Genomic DNA, 16680 nt, shown 5'->3' on the forward strand with positions numbered 1-16680 from the left:
TCAAAATTGCTTTGATAATTTGTGGTCCTTTGTGATAATTTGTGGTTCTATACAAATTTTAGGGTTATTTGATCTAGTTGTGTGAAAAATGCCATGACTATTTTGAGAGGGGTTGCATTAAATCTGTAGATTGCTCTGGTTCAGAGGACATTTCAACATTGTTAATTCTTAAAACCCATGAACATGAAATATCTTTATATTTACTTGCATTATCTTCAATTTTCTTCATCAATATCTTATAGCTTTCAGAGTGACATCAGTACAATTCTAGGGCACATGATCTAATAAGTTCAATTCTCCTTGTAGAGGCAACAAGACTGAATATCCAGATTCTCCTCAAAGTCTAATAAATAAGATTCAATGACAGATTTCAAAAAAACAATATTTTATTCCTGTTACAATTTCATAAAAACACATACAAATGGATAGATTCTGAAAGTCAGAAGAACTGATGTTTCTTCATTTCATGTTAAAGTAATTTTGTTTACTAAAAAACCTAAATAGAGCCCTAAAACCCAGTTAAAAAAAAAAGAAAAAGATAATTATTTTGGATAAGATAGCTTTTTCACCAAGAAAGAAAGTTGAAAACCTGTGGGTTTTTAAAAAGTCATTGTTTCTGGGCTGGTGATCTGTTTCACCCTTGATAGTATACTTGTTTCAAGACAAGTGCTCAGGGCTGGTGCACTGGGAAGACCCAGAGGGATGGGATGGGGAGGGAAGTGGGAGAGGGGATCGGGATGGGGAACACATGTAAATCCATGGCTGATTCATGTCAATGTATGGCAAAAACCACTACAATACTGTAATTAGCCTCCAACTAATAAAACAAAAAGTCATTGTTTCTGAGTGGAGGAAAGGTAAGCATAGGCTAAATGAATGCTAGTAAGTAAGTTACAAGAAGAGTTCATAGCCTATACTACATTCTATCTTAAATGAGCTGGTAAAATTATTTTAATGAATGATTATCAATATTTTTCAACTTGTTTAAAATTCAGTTCCCCTCAGCTCATACCTTTAATACTAATTGTTTTTTTCCATACTCCTTTTCAAGATCTGCCTAACTCAATTACCAGGGAAAGACAAGTAGACAAAATAAAGTTTGTGGTGAGCCAGACTTTTTTCCCACATGTGCACAGACCACGTGGGCTATGAACATGCCAAACCCCACTTCCTGTTGGGGGGAGTCACACAGGTTCCAGGTAGTATGTATATGTGCTGCCAGGCACTCAAAGACACTTAACTCTCAGCTTGAGGCAGAACTCAGCACATTTGTGCAGGGGAACCCATGCCTCATGCCGCTCTCCAGTCTGCTCTGGGTGGTCCTGGCCTTCACCTTCTCTGGTAGGGTTACTTCCAAATAAGTACGAATGTTTAGGGTGAAAGGTCGGCACACAGGCACATGGTGCTTCACAGGGACTTGGGGAGGAAAGGAGGGTTGGAGAAAAGCATACTTATTATGATTTCAATTTGGGTTTTCTTTGGGCCCCAAATTAGTCTAATACCTACATTATTTTGTTCATTACTTCAGCTCTGTTTCCTGATTTTTTTCCCCCACAGGATCTGGTGTGGCGCAGAACGTTATTCAAGATCAGTCAGACATATCCGGTCAACTGGGACAGTCAGTCACCCTGAATTGTCGGTATGGAACAGCCTGGAGCTATTACTACATGTTTTGGTACAAGCTGCTTCCCAATGGAGAGATGATTTACCTTATTCATCAGGTTTCTACTGGCCAGAATGCAAGGGATGGCCGCTACTCTGTAAATTTTCAGAAAGCTGGTAAATCCATCAGCCTCACCATTTCAGACTTAGAGCTGGAAGACTCTGCAGAGTATTTCTGTGCTCTCCGGGAGCTCACTGTGCTTGAAGTAATGGGAAAAGCTAAACAAAAACCCCAGGGTTTAATAAAAGAGAGCTTCCCTGCTGCAGAACTCCAGCTGAAATATGCACCTGCATATCCCAGACCAGAAATGGTAGTTGTGTGGTTGCTTAATCTGTGGTCTGGAAGCTCCTTTTAAGTCGCTTAGAAACAGATGTCCAGACTAACTTTCTAGTAATAAGTTCTCAGTCTTGATTTTTTTTAATTTTATATCATTCATACAGAACATGTGCAAAGTTGTCTAAATTTGAAAACTTGCCCCATAATAATTAAATGTGGCAACTTCACCTAAAAAATCTCATATCATAAATCTGGGTTTAATTTTCAGAAATTGTCATGAATAAAATTTCCTTAATCTTTTCTTCTTAGATTTTGTGTAGTTAGGGTACAATCAGAAAAGTAGAACCACAGTGATACGGAATAAGAGACTCATTTTAAGGACTAGAACTCTCAGGCAATTGCTAGAGCTGGTGGAGGAGTTTATACAAAGCTGTTATCTTTGCAATTGGGGCTGAGCCTGAATTTACTTTAGATCAACTAGAGTGTCATTTGGAAAGGAAAATTGGATGTGGACAAAAGCATGGAAAAACTGACATGTAAGGACATACTAGAACCCATGAGGATGATTGGGACCCACAAAGACACACTAAAACTTGCCTGTCTCTTGCCTCCTTCAAGCTCACGGTAATGAGTGACTTTTGGGAGAAGTGGATATTTACCATCATGCTACATGCACATTTGGCCCTAAATGGGAGATCTGATTGGAGGTTAAGGAGCTGTAAGTCAACAATAAGATGAGCTAGCAGATCAGCAGCAACATGTGTGAGTTGCACAGTGACTGGAGCCCTGCACCAACCAGCAAGACATAAAAAAATGTGGCTACTTTATGACAACTACCTTCTAAACCTTGCACTATCTTTTTTATGGCCAACACTAACCCAGACCAATACAGGAAAACAAATTCTGAATCATAGATTTCCAGCTAATAGAGACACTGCAAGAGCTTCCCTGCTGGCTCAGAGGGTAAAGTGTCTGCCTACAATGCGGGAGACCTGGGTTCAATCCCTGGGACGGGAAGATCCCCTGGAGAAGGAAATGGCAACCCACTCCAGTACACTTGCCTGGAAAATCCCATGGATGGAGAAGCCTGGTAGGCTACAGTCCATGGGGTTGCAAAGAGTCGGACACGACTGAGCAACTTCACTTAGAGACACTACAAAGCTATTCCAGTACTTTCTATGTCAACTGGTCATCCATCTATACCTCTTTTAACAGCACACCTTCAAATAAAGAAAACAGCAAAACTATGCTTCTTGTTAATACGATGCAATTACTTCCCATTCAACCAAAATCACCATAACCTTCTCCTGAAAAGAGTATACCAGGTTTGGGCATGCGTACTAAGTTGCTTCAGCCACATCCGACTCTTCATGACCCTATGTACTGCAGCCTACCAGACTCCTCTGACCATGGGATTCTCCAGGCAAGAATACTGGAGTGGGTTGCCATACCCTCTTCAAGGGATACCAAGTTCACTTATCCATTTTTGGGTGTTCTTTCCCTTTATACCTCACCCACACTGTCCCATTGGATCCTGCATCTTAACTACTGAGATACAATCAGATACAAGATTAACTTGTATTTTGCACATCATACGTTTCCATAGGCAGGTGATTGGGGGAGAGATTTAAAAATGATTACTGTATACATAAACATGTTCACATCAAACTGAAAAAGAGATTGTCATAACTACTATCAACTTAAAAAATATTCACAACCAGAAGTTGAGAGTTATGTTTTATTTGGTGGGAATTTTTAGGACTTCAAGCCTGGGAGACAGCATCTCAAGTAACCCTGAGAGAACTGCTCCAAGGAGGTGAGGGGAGGAGCCAGGTTATATAGAAGTTTTGCAACAAAGGGCAGGTAGTCTGAACATCAAAAGATTATTGTTAATTAAAGAAAACCAGATATCTCAAGTTAAGGAATTTAGCACTTTTCTATGTATGGGAAGATGCAAGAGTCTGGGCTCACTGAAGTCATTCTTTTACTATTCACCTCCGCTATCCTGGGACTTCCCTGGTGGCTCAGATGGTAAAGCATCTGCCTACAATGTGGGAGACCCAGGTTCAATCCCTGGGTCGGGAAGATCTCCTGGAGAAGGAAATGGCAACCCACTCCAGTATTCTTGCCTGGAAAATCCCATGGACGGAGAAGCCTGGTAGGCCCCAGTCCATGGGGTCGCAAAGAGTCGGACACGACTGAGCAACTTCACTTTCACTTTCAGCTATCCTGGGGCCAATATCTGTGTTTCTTACATCCTGAGCTCCCTTAGGCTTGTGGTAGGCAGTGACTGCAGTTCTGATGGTTGTTAGATCACAGATATTCTTCTCCTTCCTGAGTGCCCTTAGGCTCAGGAGCTCACATTGGAGGCTGCTGATGACTGTGACATCCTTGTTTACTGATATGGCAGGAAATACTCCATTTCTGACTATTACAGTCTTTGTTACTGCAAATGACCACATGGTTGTTGGTAGTATTTATAACTACCTTTCCATTACCCATTCCATAACATTTTTGCTCATAACAAGCACCTTCACTCACTGCCATACTTGACTTCCTATAAAACAAGCTCCTTACATAGGAGCAATGCTATATGGAAAGTCATCAAGGGGAATAAGACATTCTGCAAGTCGATCACTGTGGTTTTCACAGAAGTTCAAAGGATTTGAAGGCAAATCCAAGGGTCTATTTAAGTGGAAATAATCTTGCCAATAAACAGGGAAAATTGATATACTGTATTCTGGGAAATATCATTAAGAATGATGCTTGATTTCATATCAGATGCAATAGAAGTCACCAAGGGAAAGCATTTTTAAAGTGTTAAAAGGAAGCAAATACTTTCAAACCAGTAACACTTTCAAACTAGCTTCTTATGAGCATGAAAATGAATCCTTTATCTAAATCTTTCTATTTTCCCCCCGAGAATCAGGCTGAAACACACTGCATAAATCAAGAATGAAAGCTAAAGCTCTGCCAGCTGGTGTCCTGCTCAAACATCTTATGATGCTTACACTGACCTCGCTGCTCCCCTCCAGTGATCATGGGTTAAACTGCGAGGAAGCCTGCTGCAGTGAAAAGGAAAAAAGAGGAATACTGGAGTGGGTAGTCTTTTCCTTTTCCAGGGGATCTTCCCAACCCAGGGATCGAACCCAGGTCTCCTGCATTGCAGGCAGATTCTTTACCAGCTGAACCACCAGGGAAGCCCAAGAATACTGGAGTGGGTAGCCTATCCCTTCTCCAGCGGATCTTCCCAACCCAGGAATTGAACCAGGGTCTCCTGCATTGCAGGTGGATTCTTTACCAACTGAGCTACCAGGGAAGCCCTGATAGAGATTCCCTGAAGTCTCAGTAGGGAAAGGTGTGAACATTCTAATTGTTTTTGTTTTGTTTTGCCTTAACTGCTCCTAACTCTGCACATCTATAAGTTTGCTTTACTGCTCCCTAACTCCACAGGAGCTACAATTCACATTGTCTCCTTTGTCTCTGTGCTAAATACATCTCCTATGTAGTGTTTTCCCTTACAACACCCTTCCCTTTGTAGTTACAATCAGAAAGAAGGCTGAAGAGCCACCTAACTGCCAGACTGAATTACTGGGTTACAGATGGCCAGGCTATGACTATCTCTGAAACAATGCAAGAGGAAGAAATCAAGATCCTATTATCACCTTTGTTCCTCATCACCAACTCCTGACTGTGAGCCCTCGCCTTGTGGTTCAGATGGTAAAGAATCCACAGGTTTGATCCTTGGGTCAGGAAGATCTCCTGGAGAAGGGAATGGCAACCTACCCCAGTATTCTTAAAACCACCTTTCTATTTCCTCCAAATTCTGTCTCCGTATTTTTTATTCAGCTTTGGTGGGCAGAGAAAGCCAAGATTTTGGCCAGCAAAAGCATAATCACAGTAGGAACTTCCATTGCTGAACCTATGCAGAACCTAGGAAAACCTAGGTTGCTGAACCATTCAGTAAACTTCCCTATGCAGAAATGGGGAGAAAGAGGATTCAACGAAACTGTTTTTTTTTTTTTCTTTTGCCTGCCAGATGTGAAAGTGATTGACTTAAAATGACAAATACAACACATGGCCTGATTATGGTGGGAGAGTAAGAGGGCTACCTTGAAAAGAAAGCTTGGAATTGTTGCACAAGTTGGGAGTTTCTTCTCTGGCAAGTAAAATTGTATGTAGTGTTCTGTCTTTTCTTGTAGTATAGAAATATCCAGAGAAGTGGGAGCAAGAGTCAATAATGGGAAAAAATAAATAACTGCAGAAAACACTGCTTAGTATACTCATCCCATTTTATATTATGGCACCCAATCTCTCAAAATAACACCCTAATGAATTAATTTCTCATTAATAGTTTTCTCGTATCTGCAATGTTAGATATTGATAGAATATCAATATAGATAGGATATTGATAGAATCTACCATGCAGAGTTCTCATGAGAGTGAATGAAATAATAAGTGTCAGTGCTGAGACCAGTGCCCAGCAGAAAGATACTGACTACTTACAGGAGGGGAAACTGAACTTGAAGGGGGTTCAATATTTTGCCTGGTGTTGCATAGTAAGTATCAGAATGGAGCCTCCCCTCCATATCCTACTTAGAGCAGATGCCCTTCCTCACCCCAAGAGTAACTCTATCTCAATACAGTATTGTATTGTGTTTATAGAACTTATTACTCTTTAAAATTATTTTTCTCAAAAAAAAAAAACACATTCATTTAATTTTTCTTTCTTCCTACAGAAATGTAGGCATTTAATATCTCTTTACTACTGCATCCTCCAGACCTGAACCATGCTTGGCACACAAGAGGCCACACACACACACACATATACATAACATGAAACCCAGCAGGATTCTACAGTGTCTTTCTGAAACAGACTCCCAATACCCACCCTCTGTTGCTTCTTGTGCAAAGAAAACCATTAGCCTCTTGGGCTTTCCCTGAATTCCAAAGAATAAACTTAATGAGAAAAAAATGCAGAAGGAGAGGAAACAGTCAAGCAAGACAAAATAATAATTAATAATTAAATAATATTAGATAGATATTAGATAACTAAATAATATTTAAAAATTAATAATTAAACAAATCTAAGAAGCACCTTTTGTTTCTTTCCATTTGAAAGTTTTAAATTTTTTAATTGAAATTTTATATAAAAAATTTCTAACCAAAGTGCTTTTCCTCCCATGGGTTGCCATCCCAATCTCTCTCAAGGTGAACAGCAGCAGTCCACAACGAGGAAACTGGTTTCTGAAAGTTCTCAGAAACTTTCAGTTTCTCTTTGCTGAAAGGGGGTTCAGTTCTCTTTGCATGTGACTTTAAGGGGGATGTCTGATTAAGCTTCTTCTTTGGCTAAAGTTTTTCATAGACAAGGGCAGGCTGAGGACATGGGAGGCAAGGACCATAGAGCCCAGCTCCATTTCAGTATATTTAAATGAATCTTCAACTTTCTGCATCTCATAAAACATTCTGCTTTTATACTTGTAATTCATCTTCCCTCCCATAATAATAAAACAGGCATCTCTTTTACTTTGAAGTAGTATCCCTTTGCCTAAACACTTCACTGACACCATTCTTTCTGATTTCTATGGCACCTTAGGCCACTGATCATCCAAATTCCATGGTCTGATTTTTTAGGACTCATTTAAACTATTCAAGCTTTCTTATCTTAGAAAAAATATTTAATATTCCTTCAAACCCCATATATGCCTCTCCTGCAACCAATCTATCTTTTACTCCCTGGCTATTGTTTAAAAGCCCTAATCATATAACTGCTTACACTCTGTCACCTCTTTTTCACTCCGTACACTTCTCTGTTTTTTCTCCCAATACTTTCTAAAATCTGTTTTCTTAAAAATCACCAATGATCTCTTTATTGCTAAATCCAAAAGACATTTTTAAACTCCTTCATCTAGACAAGTATTTCTCAAATTTTGATGTGCACAGGAATATTATTAAAATGCAGATTCTGACATGGGAATTTTGGGTTGGGCCTGAGATTCTGAAGTCAGAGTAGCTCCCTGGTGATGCGAATGCCACCCACCTACAGACCACATTCGAGCAGCCACTCTCTGCAGTGCTTGCCACTCCTTTTGGGGACCTTTGTGTTCCTGGCACACAGTACCCCAACTTTAAACTTTAACTTCTGGGAGATCCTCTGCAAGATCTCCTATTCTTCTTTACCCATCCCACATCAAGAGCATTCCTACTGCTTAGGCTCTCTTTTCCTCTCATCTGTATACTATTCTTTGAAAATTTCATCTGCTCATCATGGAAACAGTCTTAGTGGAGTGCACATAAGACTGGTCTCTGGAGTTAGATCTAGATTCTAATTGCTACCCTGTCACTTAAAAATACTGCAATCCTATGTAATTTAAATTCTTTGAAGCTAGGTTTACCATTTGTAAAATGGAGGATAAAAATGAGTAACCCAAGATATTGTTGTATTAAATAAGATATTTCTTATAAAGCTCAGACAGTAAAGAATCTGCCTACAATGCAGGAGACCTGGGTTCAATTCCTGGGTCAGGAAGATCCCCTGGAGGAGGGAATGGCAACCCACTCCAGTATTCTTGCTTGGAGAATCCCATGGACAGAGAAGCCTGGCAGGCTACAGTTCATGGGGTCACAGAGAGTCAAACACCACTGAGCAACTAACACTTTTAGTATTTCATTTTAAAATAAAGCTTAAGCTTCGGTGCCCCTTACTTAAACACGACATTTCCAAGATGTGTAGGGCCCTAGCCATATTTTGTAAATGTTTCAAAAAATAAGATATCTTAACGAGTTAAGATCCTTGCCAGTTAAACCCCAACTTCCACTCTACTATAATTCTAGTCTGTCAGGTGGTGACGGAGTGAGCCACAGGCTTATTTAGCATCTGCAAGAGTGAATTTGAATTAAGAATGCATATAATTTTGACCTAGTGGAATTTATTTATGCAGCTCACAGTCACTTCAGTATATAAGTGTTTGTCATCAAGATCTCACAGGCTAAGCATCAGAGACAGATTTAAACAAAAATCTGTTTGACATTAACGCTAATTACCTTTCATTACACTGTACTGCTGTTCCTTTGGTAATGACTCATTAACAAGTCTTTGTTTCCAAAAGGCATGATAGTCTATTGCCAGAACTCTCAGTGTTTGAAAGCATGCAACAGCTCCCTAACTAGTTCCAATATGTTTTTAATCATTTCCTTGCACACTGTTGCATTCCACTCTGTGGAATATCTGTGCATTCCGCTCTATACATTGGAAAATGAGTTTGCTTATGTTCTTCCTTTGGTATGAAAATGGCCTTGTCCAATCATATTTATAGTTGTTCATATTAACTTCTTGCTGACTGGTCACGATTTTCTACATATATGAGAATAAAGTGAAACTCATAGTGTGCCAGTCCAATGAGGGCATTAACAACTATGGTAGGTAGATGATACTAAGGTCCCCCAGGTAGTGCAGTGGTGAAGAATCTGCCTGCTGATGCAAGAGATGCAGGTTTGATCCCTGGATTGGAAAGATCCCTTGGAGGAGGAAATGGCAACCCACTCCAGTATTCTTGCCTGGAGAATCCCAGGGACAGAGGAGCCTGGTGGGCTACAGTCCATGGGGTTGCAAAGAGCCTGAGGGACTGAGCACACACACACACACACACACACACACACACACACAAGAAATTGGCAGGTGGGATTAAAGTCTCCAATCAGTATGACCTTGAATGAATCAAAAGGAGATTGTCCTAGGTGGGCTTAATCTAATCAGGTGAGCTCTTTAAAAAAGAGCTCAAACTTTTCCTGAGATCAGAGACATCCTCCTCATCTTGAGGAAACAAGTTGCCATGAGTGCTACAGCTACAAGAAAATGAATTCTACCAGCAACCACTGAATTTGTAAGAGGACCCCATGCCCCAGACAGTTTTAGCTGACTCCTTGACTGCAACCTTGTGAGATTCAGCTTAACTGTGTGCTGATTTCTGACTTACAGAACCTGTGATATAAACAGATGTTGTTCCATCACAAAAGTTCTTGGTAATTTGTCACACATCAATAGGAAACTAACATAGGCAATAAACTCATTAATTGGTATGATCAGTCAATAATATTTAGGATTTGTTATGACATAAGAAAATTTGGAATGTAGTGAAATCTTGTAGCACATAGTACTGTGATAGACAGTTTCCAAATTTTGACCATAATCATATAAATTTTCATCCATTATCAAAACGCACTTAGCGTTTTTTAAGAAAGCAAATTTCAATCAGTGATTATCTTTCTTTTCTCTGTATTGGAAGTTTTTACAAATTTATTGTCATATAAAAAAAGTAGAAAGTATGAAGACAAAAAGCATACATAGAAACAAAAAGTATGGCAATGTGTCATGGAAATAAGTACTAAAATATGACTCAATTTTCTAGATTTATGCTGTCTGTGAAATTTGATTTCTTAAAATTTATAATTTGCTATGATTTTATTTCTCATTCTAAACATTATTTTGTATTTAATTTTTATCCATAATTTTGTGTTGTTTTAGAAAGTGCAATTTTGTAAGTTTCAGAGTCTACAAAACATAAATTCTCCTCCTTACATAATTATAATGCTTTAAAATTGAACCATACAAAGCCAGCAAGCGGGTGAACAAAAATTGTGAACTTCTCTTTATTTCTCTATCTGACCCCTGGAGGGCACTGTTGTGAAAACTGGAAAGGATCAGAATAAGCTCCAAAAAACCCTTCCTTCCTTACAATTTAAAGAGATATCCTGACATTTTTTACACAATGACATGTAAAGCATCTCAGACACTAGAGATAGGAAGTTTTAAGACAGCCTCTCTTCTTAGCCCAGTCTACAGTCTCTCCATCAGAAGAAGAAATCTCTATCACCTGTCATTGCTCCTCAACCTCAGAGCAACTTGGATTCAAGTCCCCCAGTCAGGAGACTTCTGTCTGCGGGGAATCACCCAGAAAGCAGCTCACTGCCTCTCCACTGCTCCACCAAGACCTTGGTGTTCACCTTCATGCTTGAGGCACTCCTGCTGCTGAGGGAGTACTGTCCGATTTTACTCTCTTGTCCACACATGGAACATTGTTCTGGTTTGACTTTGAATAGAGACTTTTGTTTAGCTGAGTTCACTGATTCAGTAGTAATGTTTCAGGAGCCCAGTCAGTGACCCAGCCCGATGGCCACATCACTGTCTGAAGGAGCCCCTCTGGAGCTGAGGTGCAACTATTCATTTTCCCTTCAACCAAATCTCTGCTGGTGTGTACAGTACCCCAACCAAGGATTCCAGCTTCTCCTGAAGTACATGTCTGGAAACAACCTTGTTTCAGCCATCAAAGCTTTTGTGTCTGAATTTAGGAAGAGTGAGACTTCCTTTCACCTGAGGAAAAAGCCCACTGAAGTAATGTGACCAAGTACCTCTATGCTCGGAGTGACATGGTGACTAGGACTGTGGGGGGGTGGGTGCTATCTGCAAACCCCTGAGATCTGGGAGCTTAAAGGACTTACAGCTTCAGCCTGTGTCATTTTCAGGAAGTGGACATGTTGTGTGAAGGCAAACAGTACAGAGAATATAGAGAATTGCAAGTGTTTCATTCCTATGGGCATCTTAGATTTTTTCTTTTCTTTTCTTTTTAAATTTGCAAAGGAAAGATTTGTTTTCTCCAGTTCCATGGTCTCAGGGGAGCTGACTGTTAGGTGGGGCTTCCTGTCACAAAGTGTCACCTGAGCAGGGTTTGCTGGGGGAGCTGATTGGTTGCAGGAGCAGGAAATTTCCAGACAAGAAATGACACACCACTTATGGGTTTAGCTGTGTATTTTAAGGTGAAAATTTCTCAGCAGCAAGTCAAGGTATCATGAAGAGGCTAGTGAGCACTGTGCTGGGGCTTTTGTTTGCCCGGGTTTGCTGTGAGTTGCGGCTGCCCTGCAGGGGAATCTGAAGAAATGAGCAGCTGCTGTATTGCTGAGGGAGGGAGTAGAAAGGGTTGACAAGTCCTGCACGCGTCCTATCCTTCTCAACGTCTGTGGGAGCTGGAGGGACACGTTCGGGGTTTTTTCAGAGTTACAGTGAGCCTCACCTGTGACTGTTTGTCTCTTTCTCATCAGGTGTGAGAGGGGTGGACGTGGCGCAGAGTCCCCCAGCCCTGACTCCACAGGAGGGAGCCAGCTCTACGCTGTGGTGTAATTTCTCCACCTTCGCAGAGAGTGTGCAGTGGTACCTTCAGAGCCCTGGGGGCCGCCTCATCCACCTCATTTACATTCCTTCAGGGACAAAGCAGGAAGGAAGATTAAAGGCCACCACAGTCCCTGCAGAACGCCGCAGCTCACTGCACATTTCCTCTCCGCGGACCACAGACGCGGGCACTTACTTCTGTGCTGCGCAGCACGGTGCTCCCCAGGCACCTGCGGCCTCTACACGAACCCTCCCGGGGCTCAGCCCCTCCTCCAGCCTCAGTCACACCATGGGCCCCACAGGGCGTTTGCAGTGCTTCTTACTGGGCTTCCAGATTTGAGACTTTGGTCTTTATCTTCCTCTCAATCTGTATCTTCTTTTGTACTAGAGTCTCAAACTTGTAGCTAGGAGAGTATCTATTAATAGATAAGAAAATGAAAGTGAAAGGCGCTCAGTCGGGTCGACTCTTTGAGACCCCATGGACTATACAGCCCATGGAGTTCTCCAGGCCAGAATCCTGAAGTCGGTAGCCTTTCCCTTCTCCAGGGGATCTTTTTTACCAGCTGAACCACAAGGGAAGCCCAAGAATACAGGAGTGGGTAGCCTATCCCTTCTCCAGCGGATCTTGCCGACCCACGAATGGAACCGAGGTCTCCTGCATTACAGGCGAATTCTTTACCAACTGACCTATGAAGGAAGCCTTATCAAAATAAATATTTAGCTACAATATGCTCTACTCCAAAATGGTAAGAAGTGAAAGGAACTAAAGGAAGAGAAAACTGACTCCAAGATGTTATTCAGCTAAGTTGGCTGTCTCAAGAATGTCCATCCAAACATGCCTCACCATGATGTGTCCTAACAGACAATTGCAGATACATCTCATCCTACTACTGCAGCACAGCAAACGAAAAATACTTACATGCTCAATGGTTAATATGAACTTGGTCGTTTAATTAAAATAAATTTATCCTCTTTCAATTCTGGATGCAAGAAGTCTGAAATTGGTTTCACTGGCTACAGTTAAGGTATTGGCAGGGTCGATTCCTTTCCTAACTGCACGTTACATAATTTTATTTATAAGCATAGGAAAATACACATAATTTTTGTACCTCTTAGTCCCCTTCACCTATTTCACTCCTACACCCACCTCTTTCCCCTCTAGTAGCCAGAAGTTTATTCCCTATATCTCTGAGTCTGTTTCTGTTCTGTTAGTTTTGCAATTTAGAATCCATATATAAGTGAAAACATATAGTATTTGTCTTTCTCTGTCTGACTTATTTTGCTAAGCATAATACCCTCCAGGTTTTTCATGTTGTCTCATGTGATGAGATTTTATCCCTTTTATGATTAAGTAATATTTCATTGTGTATATACATATACACACACACACACACACATATATATATATATGCATACTGATTGCTTCCATATCTTGGCTATTAGAAATAACACTGCTGTGAATATTAAGGTGCATATATATTTTCAAATTAGTGTTTTTGTTTACTTCTGATATGTTTTTGTTTACTTCTGATAGATATCCAGGAATGGAATCGCTGAATGATATAGTATTTACTTTTTTAATTTTTGAAGAACCTTTATGCTGTTTTAAATAGTGGCTGCACCAGTTTACTTTCCCAGCAAGGGTGCCCAAAGGGTCCCTTTTCTTCACATCCTCAGCAATACTCATTACTTCTTGGCTTTTTGATGATAGTGTTCTGATTGGGGTGAGGTGAGATCTCATTGGGGTTTGATTTGTATTTACCTGATGATTAGAGATGTTGAATGTCTTTTCATGTGTCTGTTGCCCATCTGTTTGTTTCTTTGGGAAAATGTCTATTTAGGTCCTCTGCCTTTTTAAAATCAGATTATTTATAGTTTTGATATTGCATATAAATTTCTTTATATATATATATATATATATATATATATATATATATATAATTAACGCCTTATTGACTAATGGTTTGCAAGTATCTCTTTCTGTTTGATAGGCTGTCTTTTTGCATTTTAATAGTTTTATCCCAATTTGGATGCCTTCTATTTCTTTTTCCTATATGACTTCTATGACAAGGACTTCAAATACTATGTTAAATGGAAATGGTGAGAGTACACATCCTTGTTTTTTTCCTCATCTTAGAGAAAAGATTTCAGGTTTTACCACCAAGTATGACATTAATTGTGTGTTTGCTGTAAATGGCCTTTATTATTTTGCAATGTGTTCCGATTATACCAAATTTATTAAGAGTTTTTAACATGAATGTATGCTGAATTTTGTCAAATGCTTTTTCTGTCTGTTGAGATAATTATGTAAGTTTTTATCTTTCATGATATTAATGTATATCATGTTGGTTGATTTGCAAATACTGAACCATCCTTGTACACCTAGACTATATCCCACTTGGCCATGATATATGATTCTTTCATAAATTGTTGAATTAAATTTTCTAACTTAATTCAGTCCTAAAGGAAATTAGTCTTGAATATTCATTGGAAGGACTAATGCTGAAGCTGAAACTCCAATACTTTGGCCACCTGATGCAAAGAACTGACTCATTGGAAAAGACCCTGATGCTGAGAAAGATTGAGGGCAGGAAGAGAAGGGGACAACAGAGGATGAGATCATTGGATGGCATCACTGACTTGATGGACATGAGTTTGAGCAAGCTCCAGGAGTTGGTGATGGACAGGGAAGTCTGGCATGCTCAGTCCATGGGGTCGCAAAGAGTCAGGCATGATTGAGCAGCTAAACTGACTGAATTGAAGTTTGCTAATATTTTGTTGAGGATTTTTTAATCTATGTTCATTCAGGAAATTGACCTTTTTTTTTGTAGTTTTGTTGTCTAGTTTTGGCATCAGGGTAATGAAGGCTTCATTGAATGAGTTTGGTAATATTTCCTCACCTTCAATTTTATGGAAAAATTTGAGAAGAATGGGACCTAACTATTCTTTAAATGTTTGGAGAATTACACTGTGAAGCCATAGAGTCCTCTACATCAGGAATCAACAAAATATGGCCCATGAACCAGTCCATCCAGCCATTTACTTTGTAAATAAATTTTGTTGGAACATAAGAAAGCTTGTTTATTTGTGTATTATCATAAATTATTTCATGAAACAATGGCAGAGTTCAGTAGTTGCATCAGAATGAATGGCCTACAAAGACAAAAATATTTACTATTCTACCCTTTATTGAAGAAGTTTGTAATCCCCTCTTCTACATCATTAGTCATCACGGAAATGCAAGTTAATGCCACAGTAAGATCTCTATACACCCATTAATGGCAACCCACTCCAGTATCCTTGCCTAGAGAATCCTGTGGACGGAGAAGCCTGGTGGGCTGCCATCTATGGGGTCGCACGGAGTTGGACACGACTGAAGCAATGTAGCAGCAGCAGCATACACCCATTATTTTGGCTAAAAATAAAAAGACAACTATATCAAGTGTTGTTAAAGATACAGAATAATTATCAGGTTTAGAATCTATTTAGAGACATCTTCTCTTCAGTGTGAAGCAATCTCCTTGATCTAATGTTGATCTTACGGGAGGAGAGACAGCCCCATGCAGTGACTTGGCCTGAAGGCCAGTTTCTGCCTTTGAAGGGATCCCAGGACAGGTGAGGCCCTATCAGGAGTATTTCGAGAGCCCAGCTTCCTCCTGGGGTGTCCAGCACCCAGACCAAGGCTTCCAGACCCTCGTGAGACACACCTCCATATGGAACAGAGAAGGTTTTGTAGGGGACCTCAACATGGGCAGAGATTTACTATCTGAAGAAATCCTTGCCACAAGAAGAAGACTTGGCCACATATTTCAGTGTTCTGATAGATGCTCTAAAATATATATATTACCAAAAATAGTTAAAGAAGAAATAGAAAATCTAAATAAATATATAATCATTAAAGTAATTTGACAATTAGAAATATAAATTTATAGAGAATTCCTAATAGATGGGAAGTTTTTAACCTGCAAATGTGCCCCACTACATAATTAAAAATTGAATGCATAGTAGGATATATAGTAAACCATGTAACCAAGAAAATATTAGAAATTAAGTTTATATAGGGGGTTTCTACAAATAAATAAGAAAAACATTCAGAATGAAAAGAGATAATAAAGATAATTTGCATAAAGGCAATTTAGAGAAGAGGAAATAGACATATGAACATATAAAACATCAACTTCTGCAGTAATCAGAGGAAATTAAATTAAAGTAAATTACTATCTCATTTCTGTCAGATAACCAGAAATGTGAAAGTCTGGTAGCATTAAGTTTTGACCCAAATACAGGGAGAGGAAGACTACTAAACTTCTCCAGATGGAGAAAAGCAACCACATAGAGAACATTTATTTAACAACTTCAGAGAAAAATTGCCTGAACTATTTAATAAAGAAGACAATGTATATATTTAAAAGTCAAGCAATTCCACTTCCTGTTATCTACATTCAAGTAATTCCAACATTTGAACAAGGAGGTATTTACAAAGATAGTCACACCAACCCTGTAAGCAGAAGTATAACCATTCAAGTACAGAATGAACGAACAATGAATTACATATGAAGTCAAAATACAATGAACTATT

At 39.6% G+C, this 16680-nt stretch overlaps 2 gene segments (V, D, J or C); both read left to right on the forward strand.

Moving 5' to 3' along the window:
- Nucleotides 1–1206: 1206 nt before the first annotated feature.
- On the forward strand, nucleotides 1207–2190 carry LOC110150804 (T cell receptor delta variable 1-like). The segment is given in 2 exon segments: nucleotides 1207–1341; nucleotides 1558–2190. Coding segments are annotated over 2 exon segments (510 nt in total).
- A 9470-nt stretch (nucleotides 2191–11660) lies between these two features.
- Nucleotides 11661–14002, forward strand: LOC139033653 (T cell receptor alpha variable 22-like). The segment is given in 2 exon segments: nucleotides 11661–11836; nucleotides 12035–14002. Coding segments are annotated over 2 exon segments (459 nt in total).
- Nucleotides 14003–16680: the final 2678 nt, after the last annotated feature.

The sequence above is a fragment of the Odocoileus virginianus genome, unplaced genomic scaffold, assembly GCF_023699985.2.
Source record: "Odocoileus virginianus isolate 20LAN1187 ecotype Illinois unplaced genomic scaffold, Ovbor_1.2 Unplaced_Scaffold_27, whole genome shotgun sequence".
Lineage (NCBI taxonomy): Eukaryota > Metazoa > Chordata > Mammalia > Artiodactyla > Cervidae > Odocoileus > Odocoileus virginianus.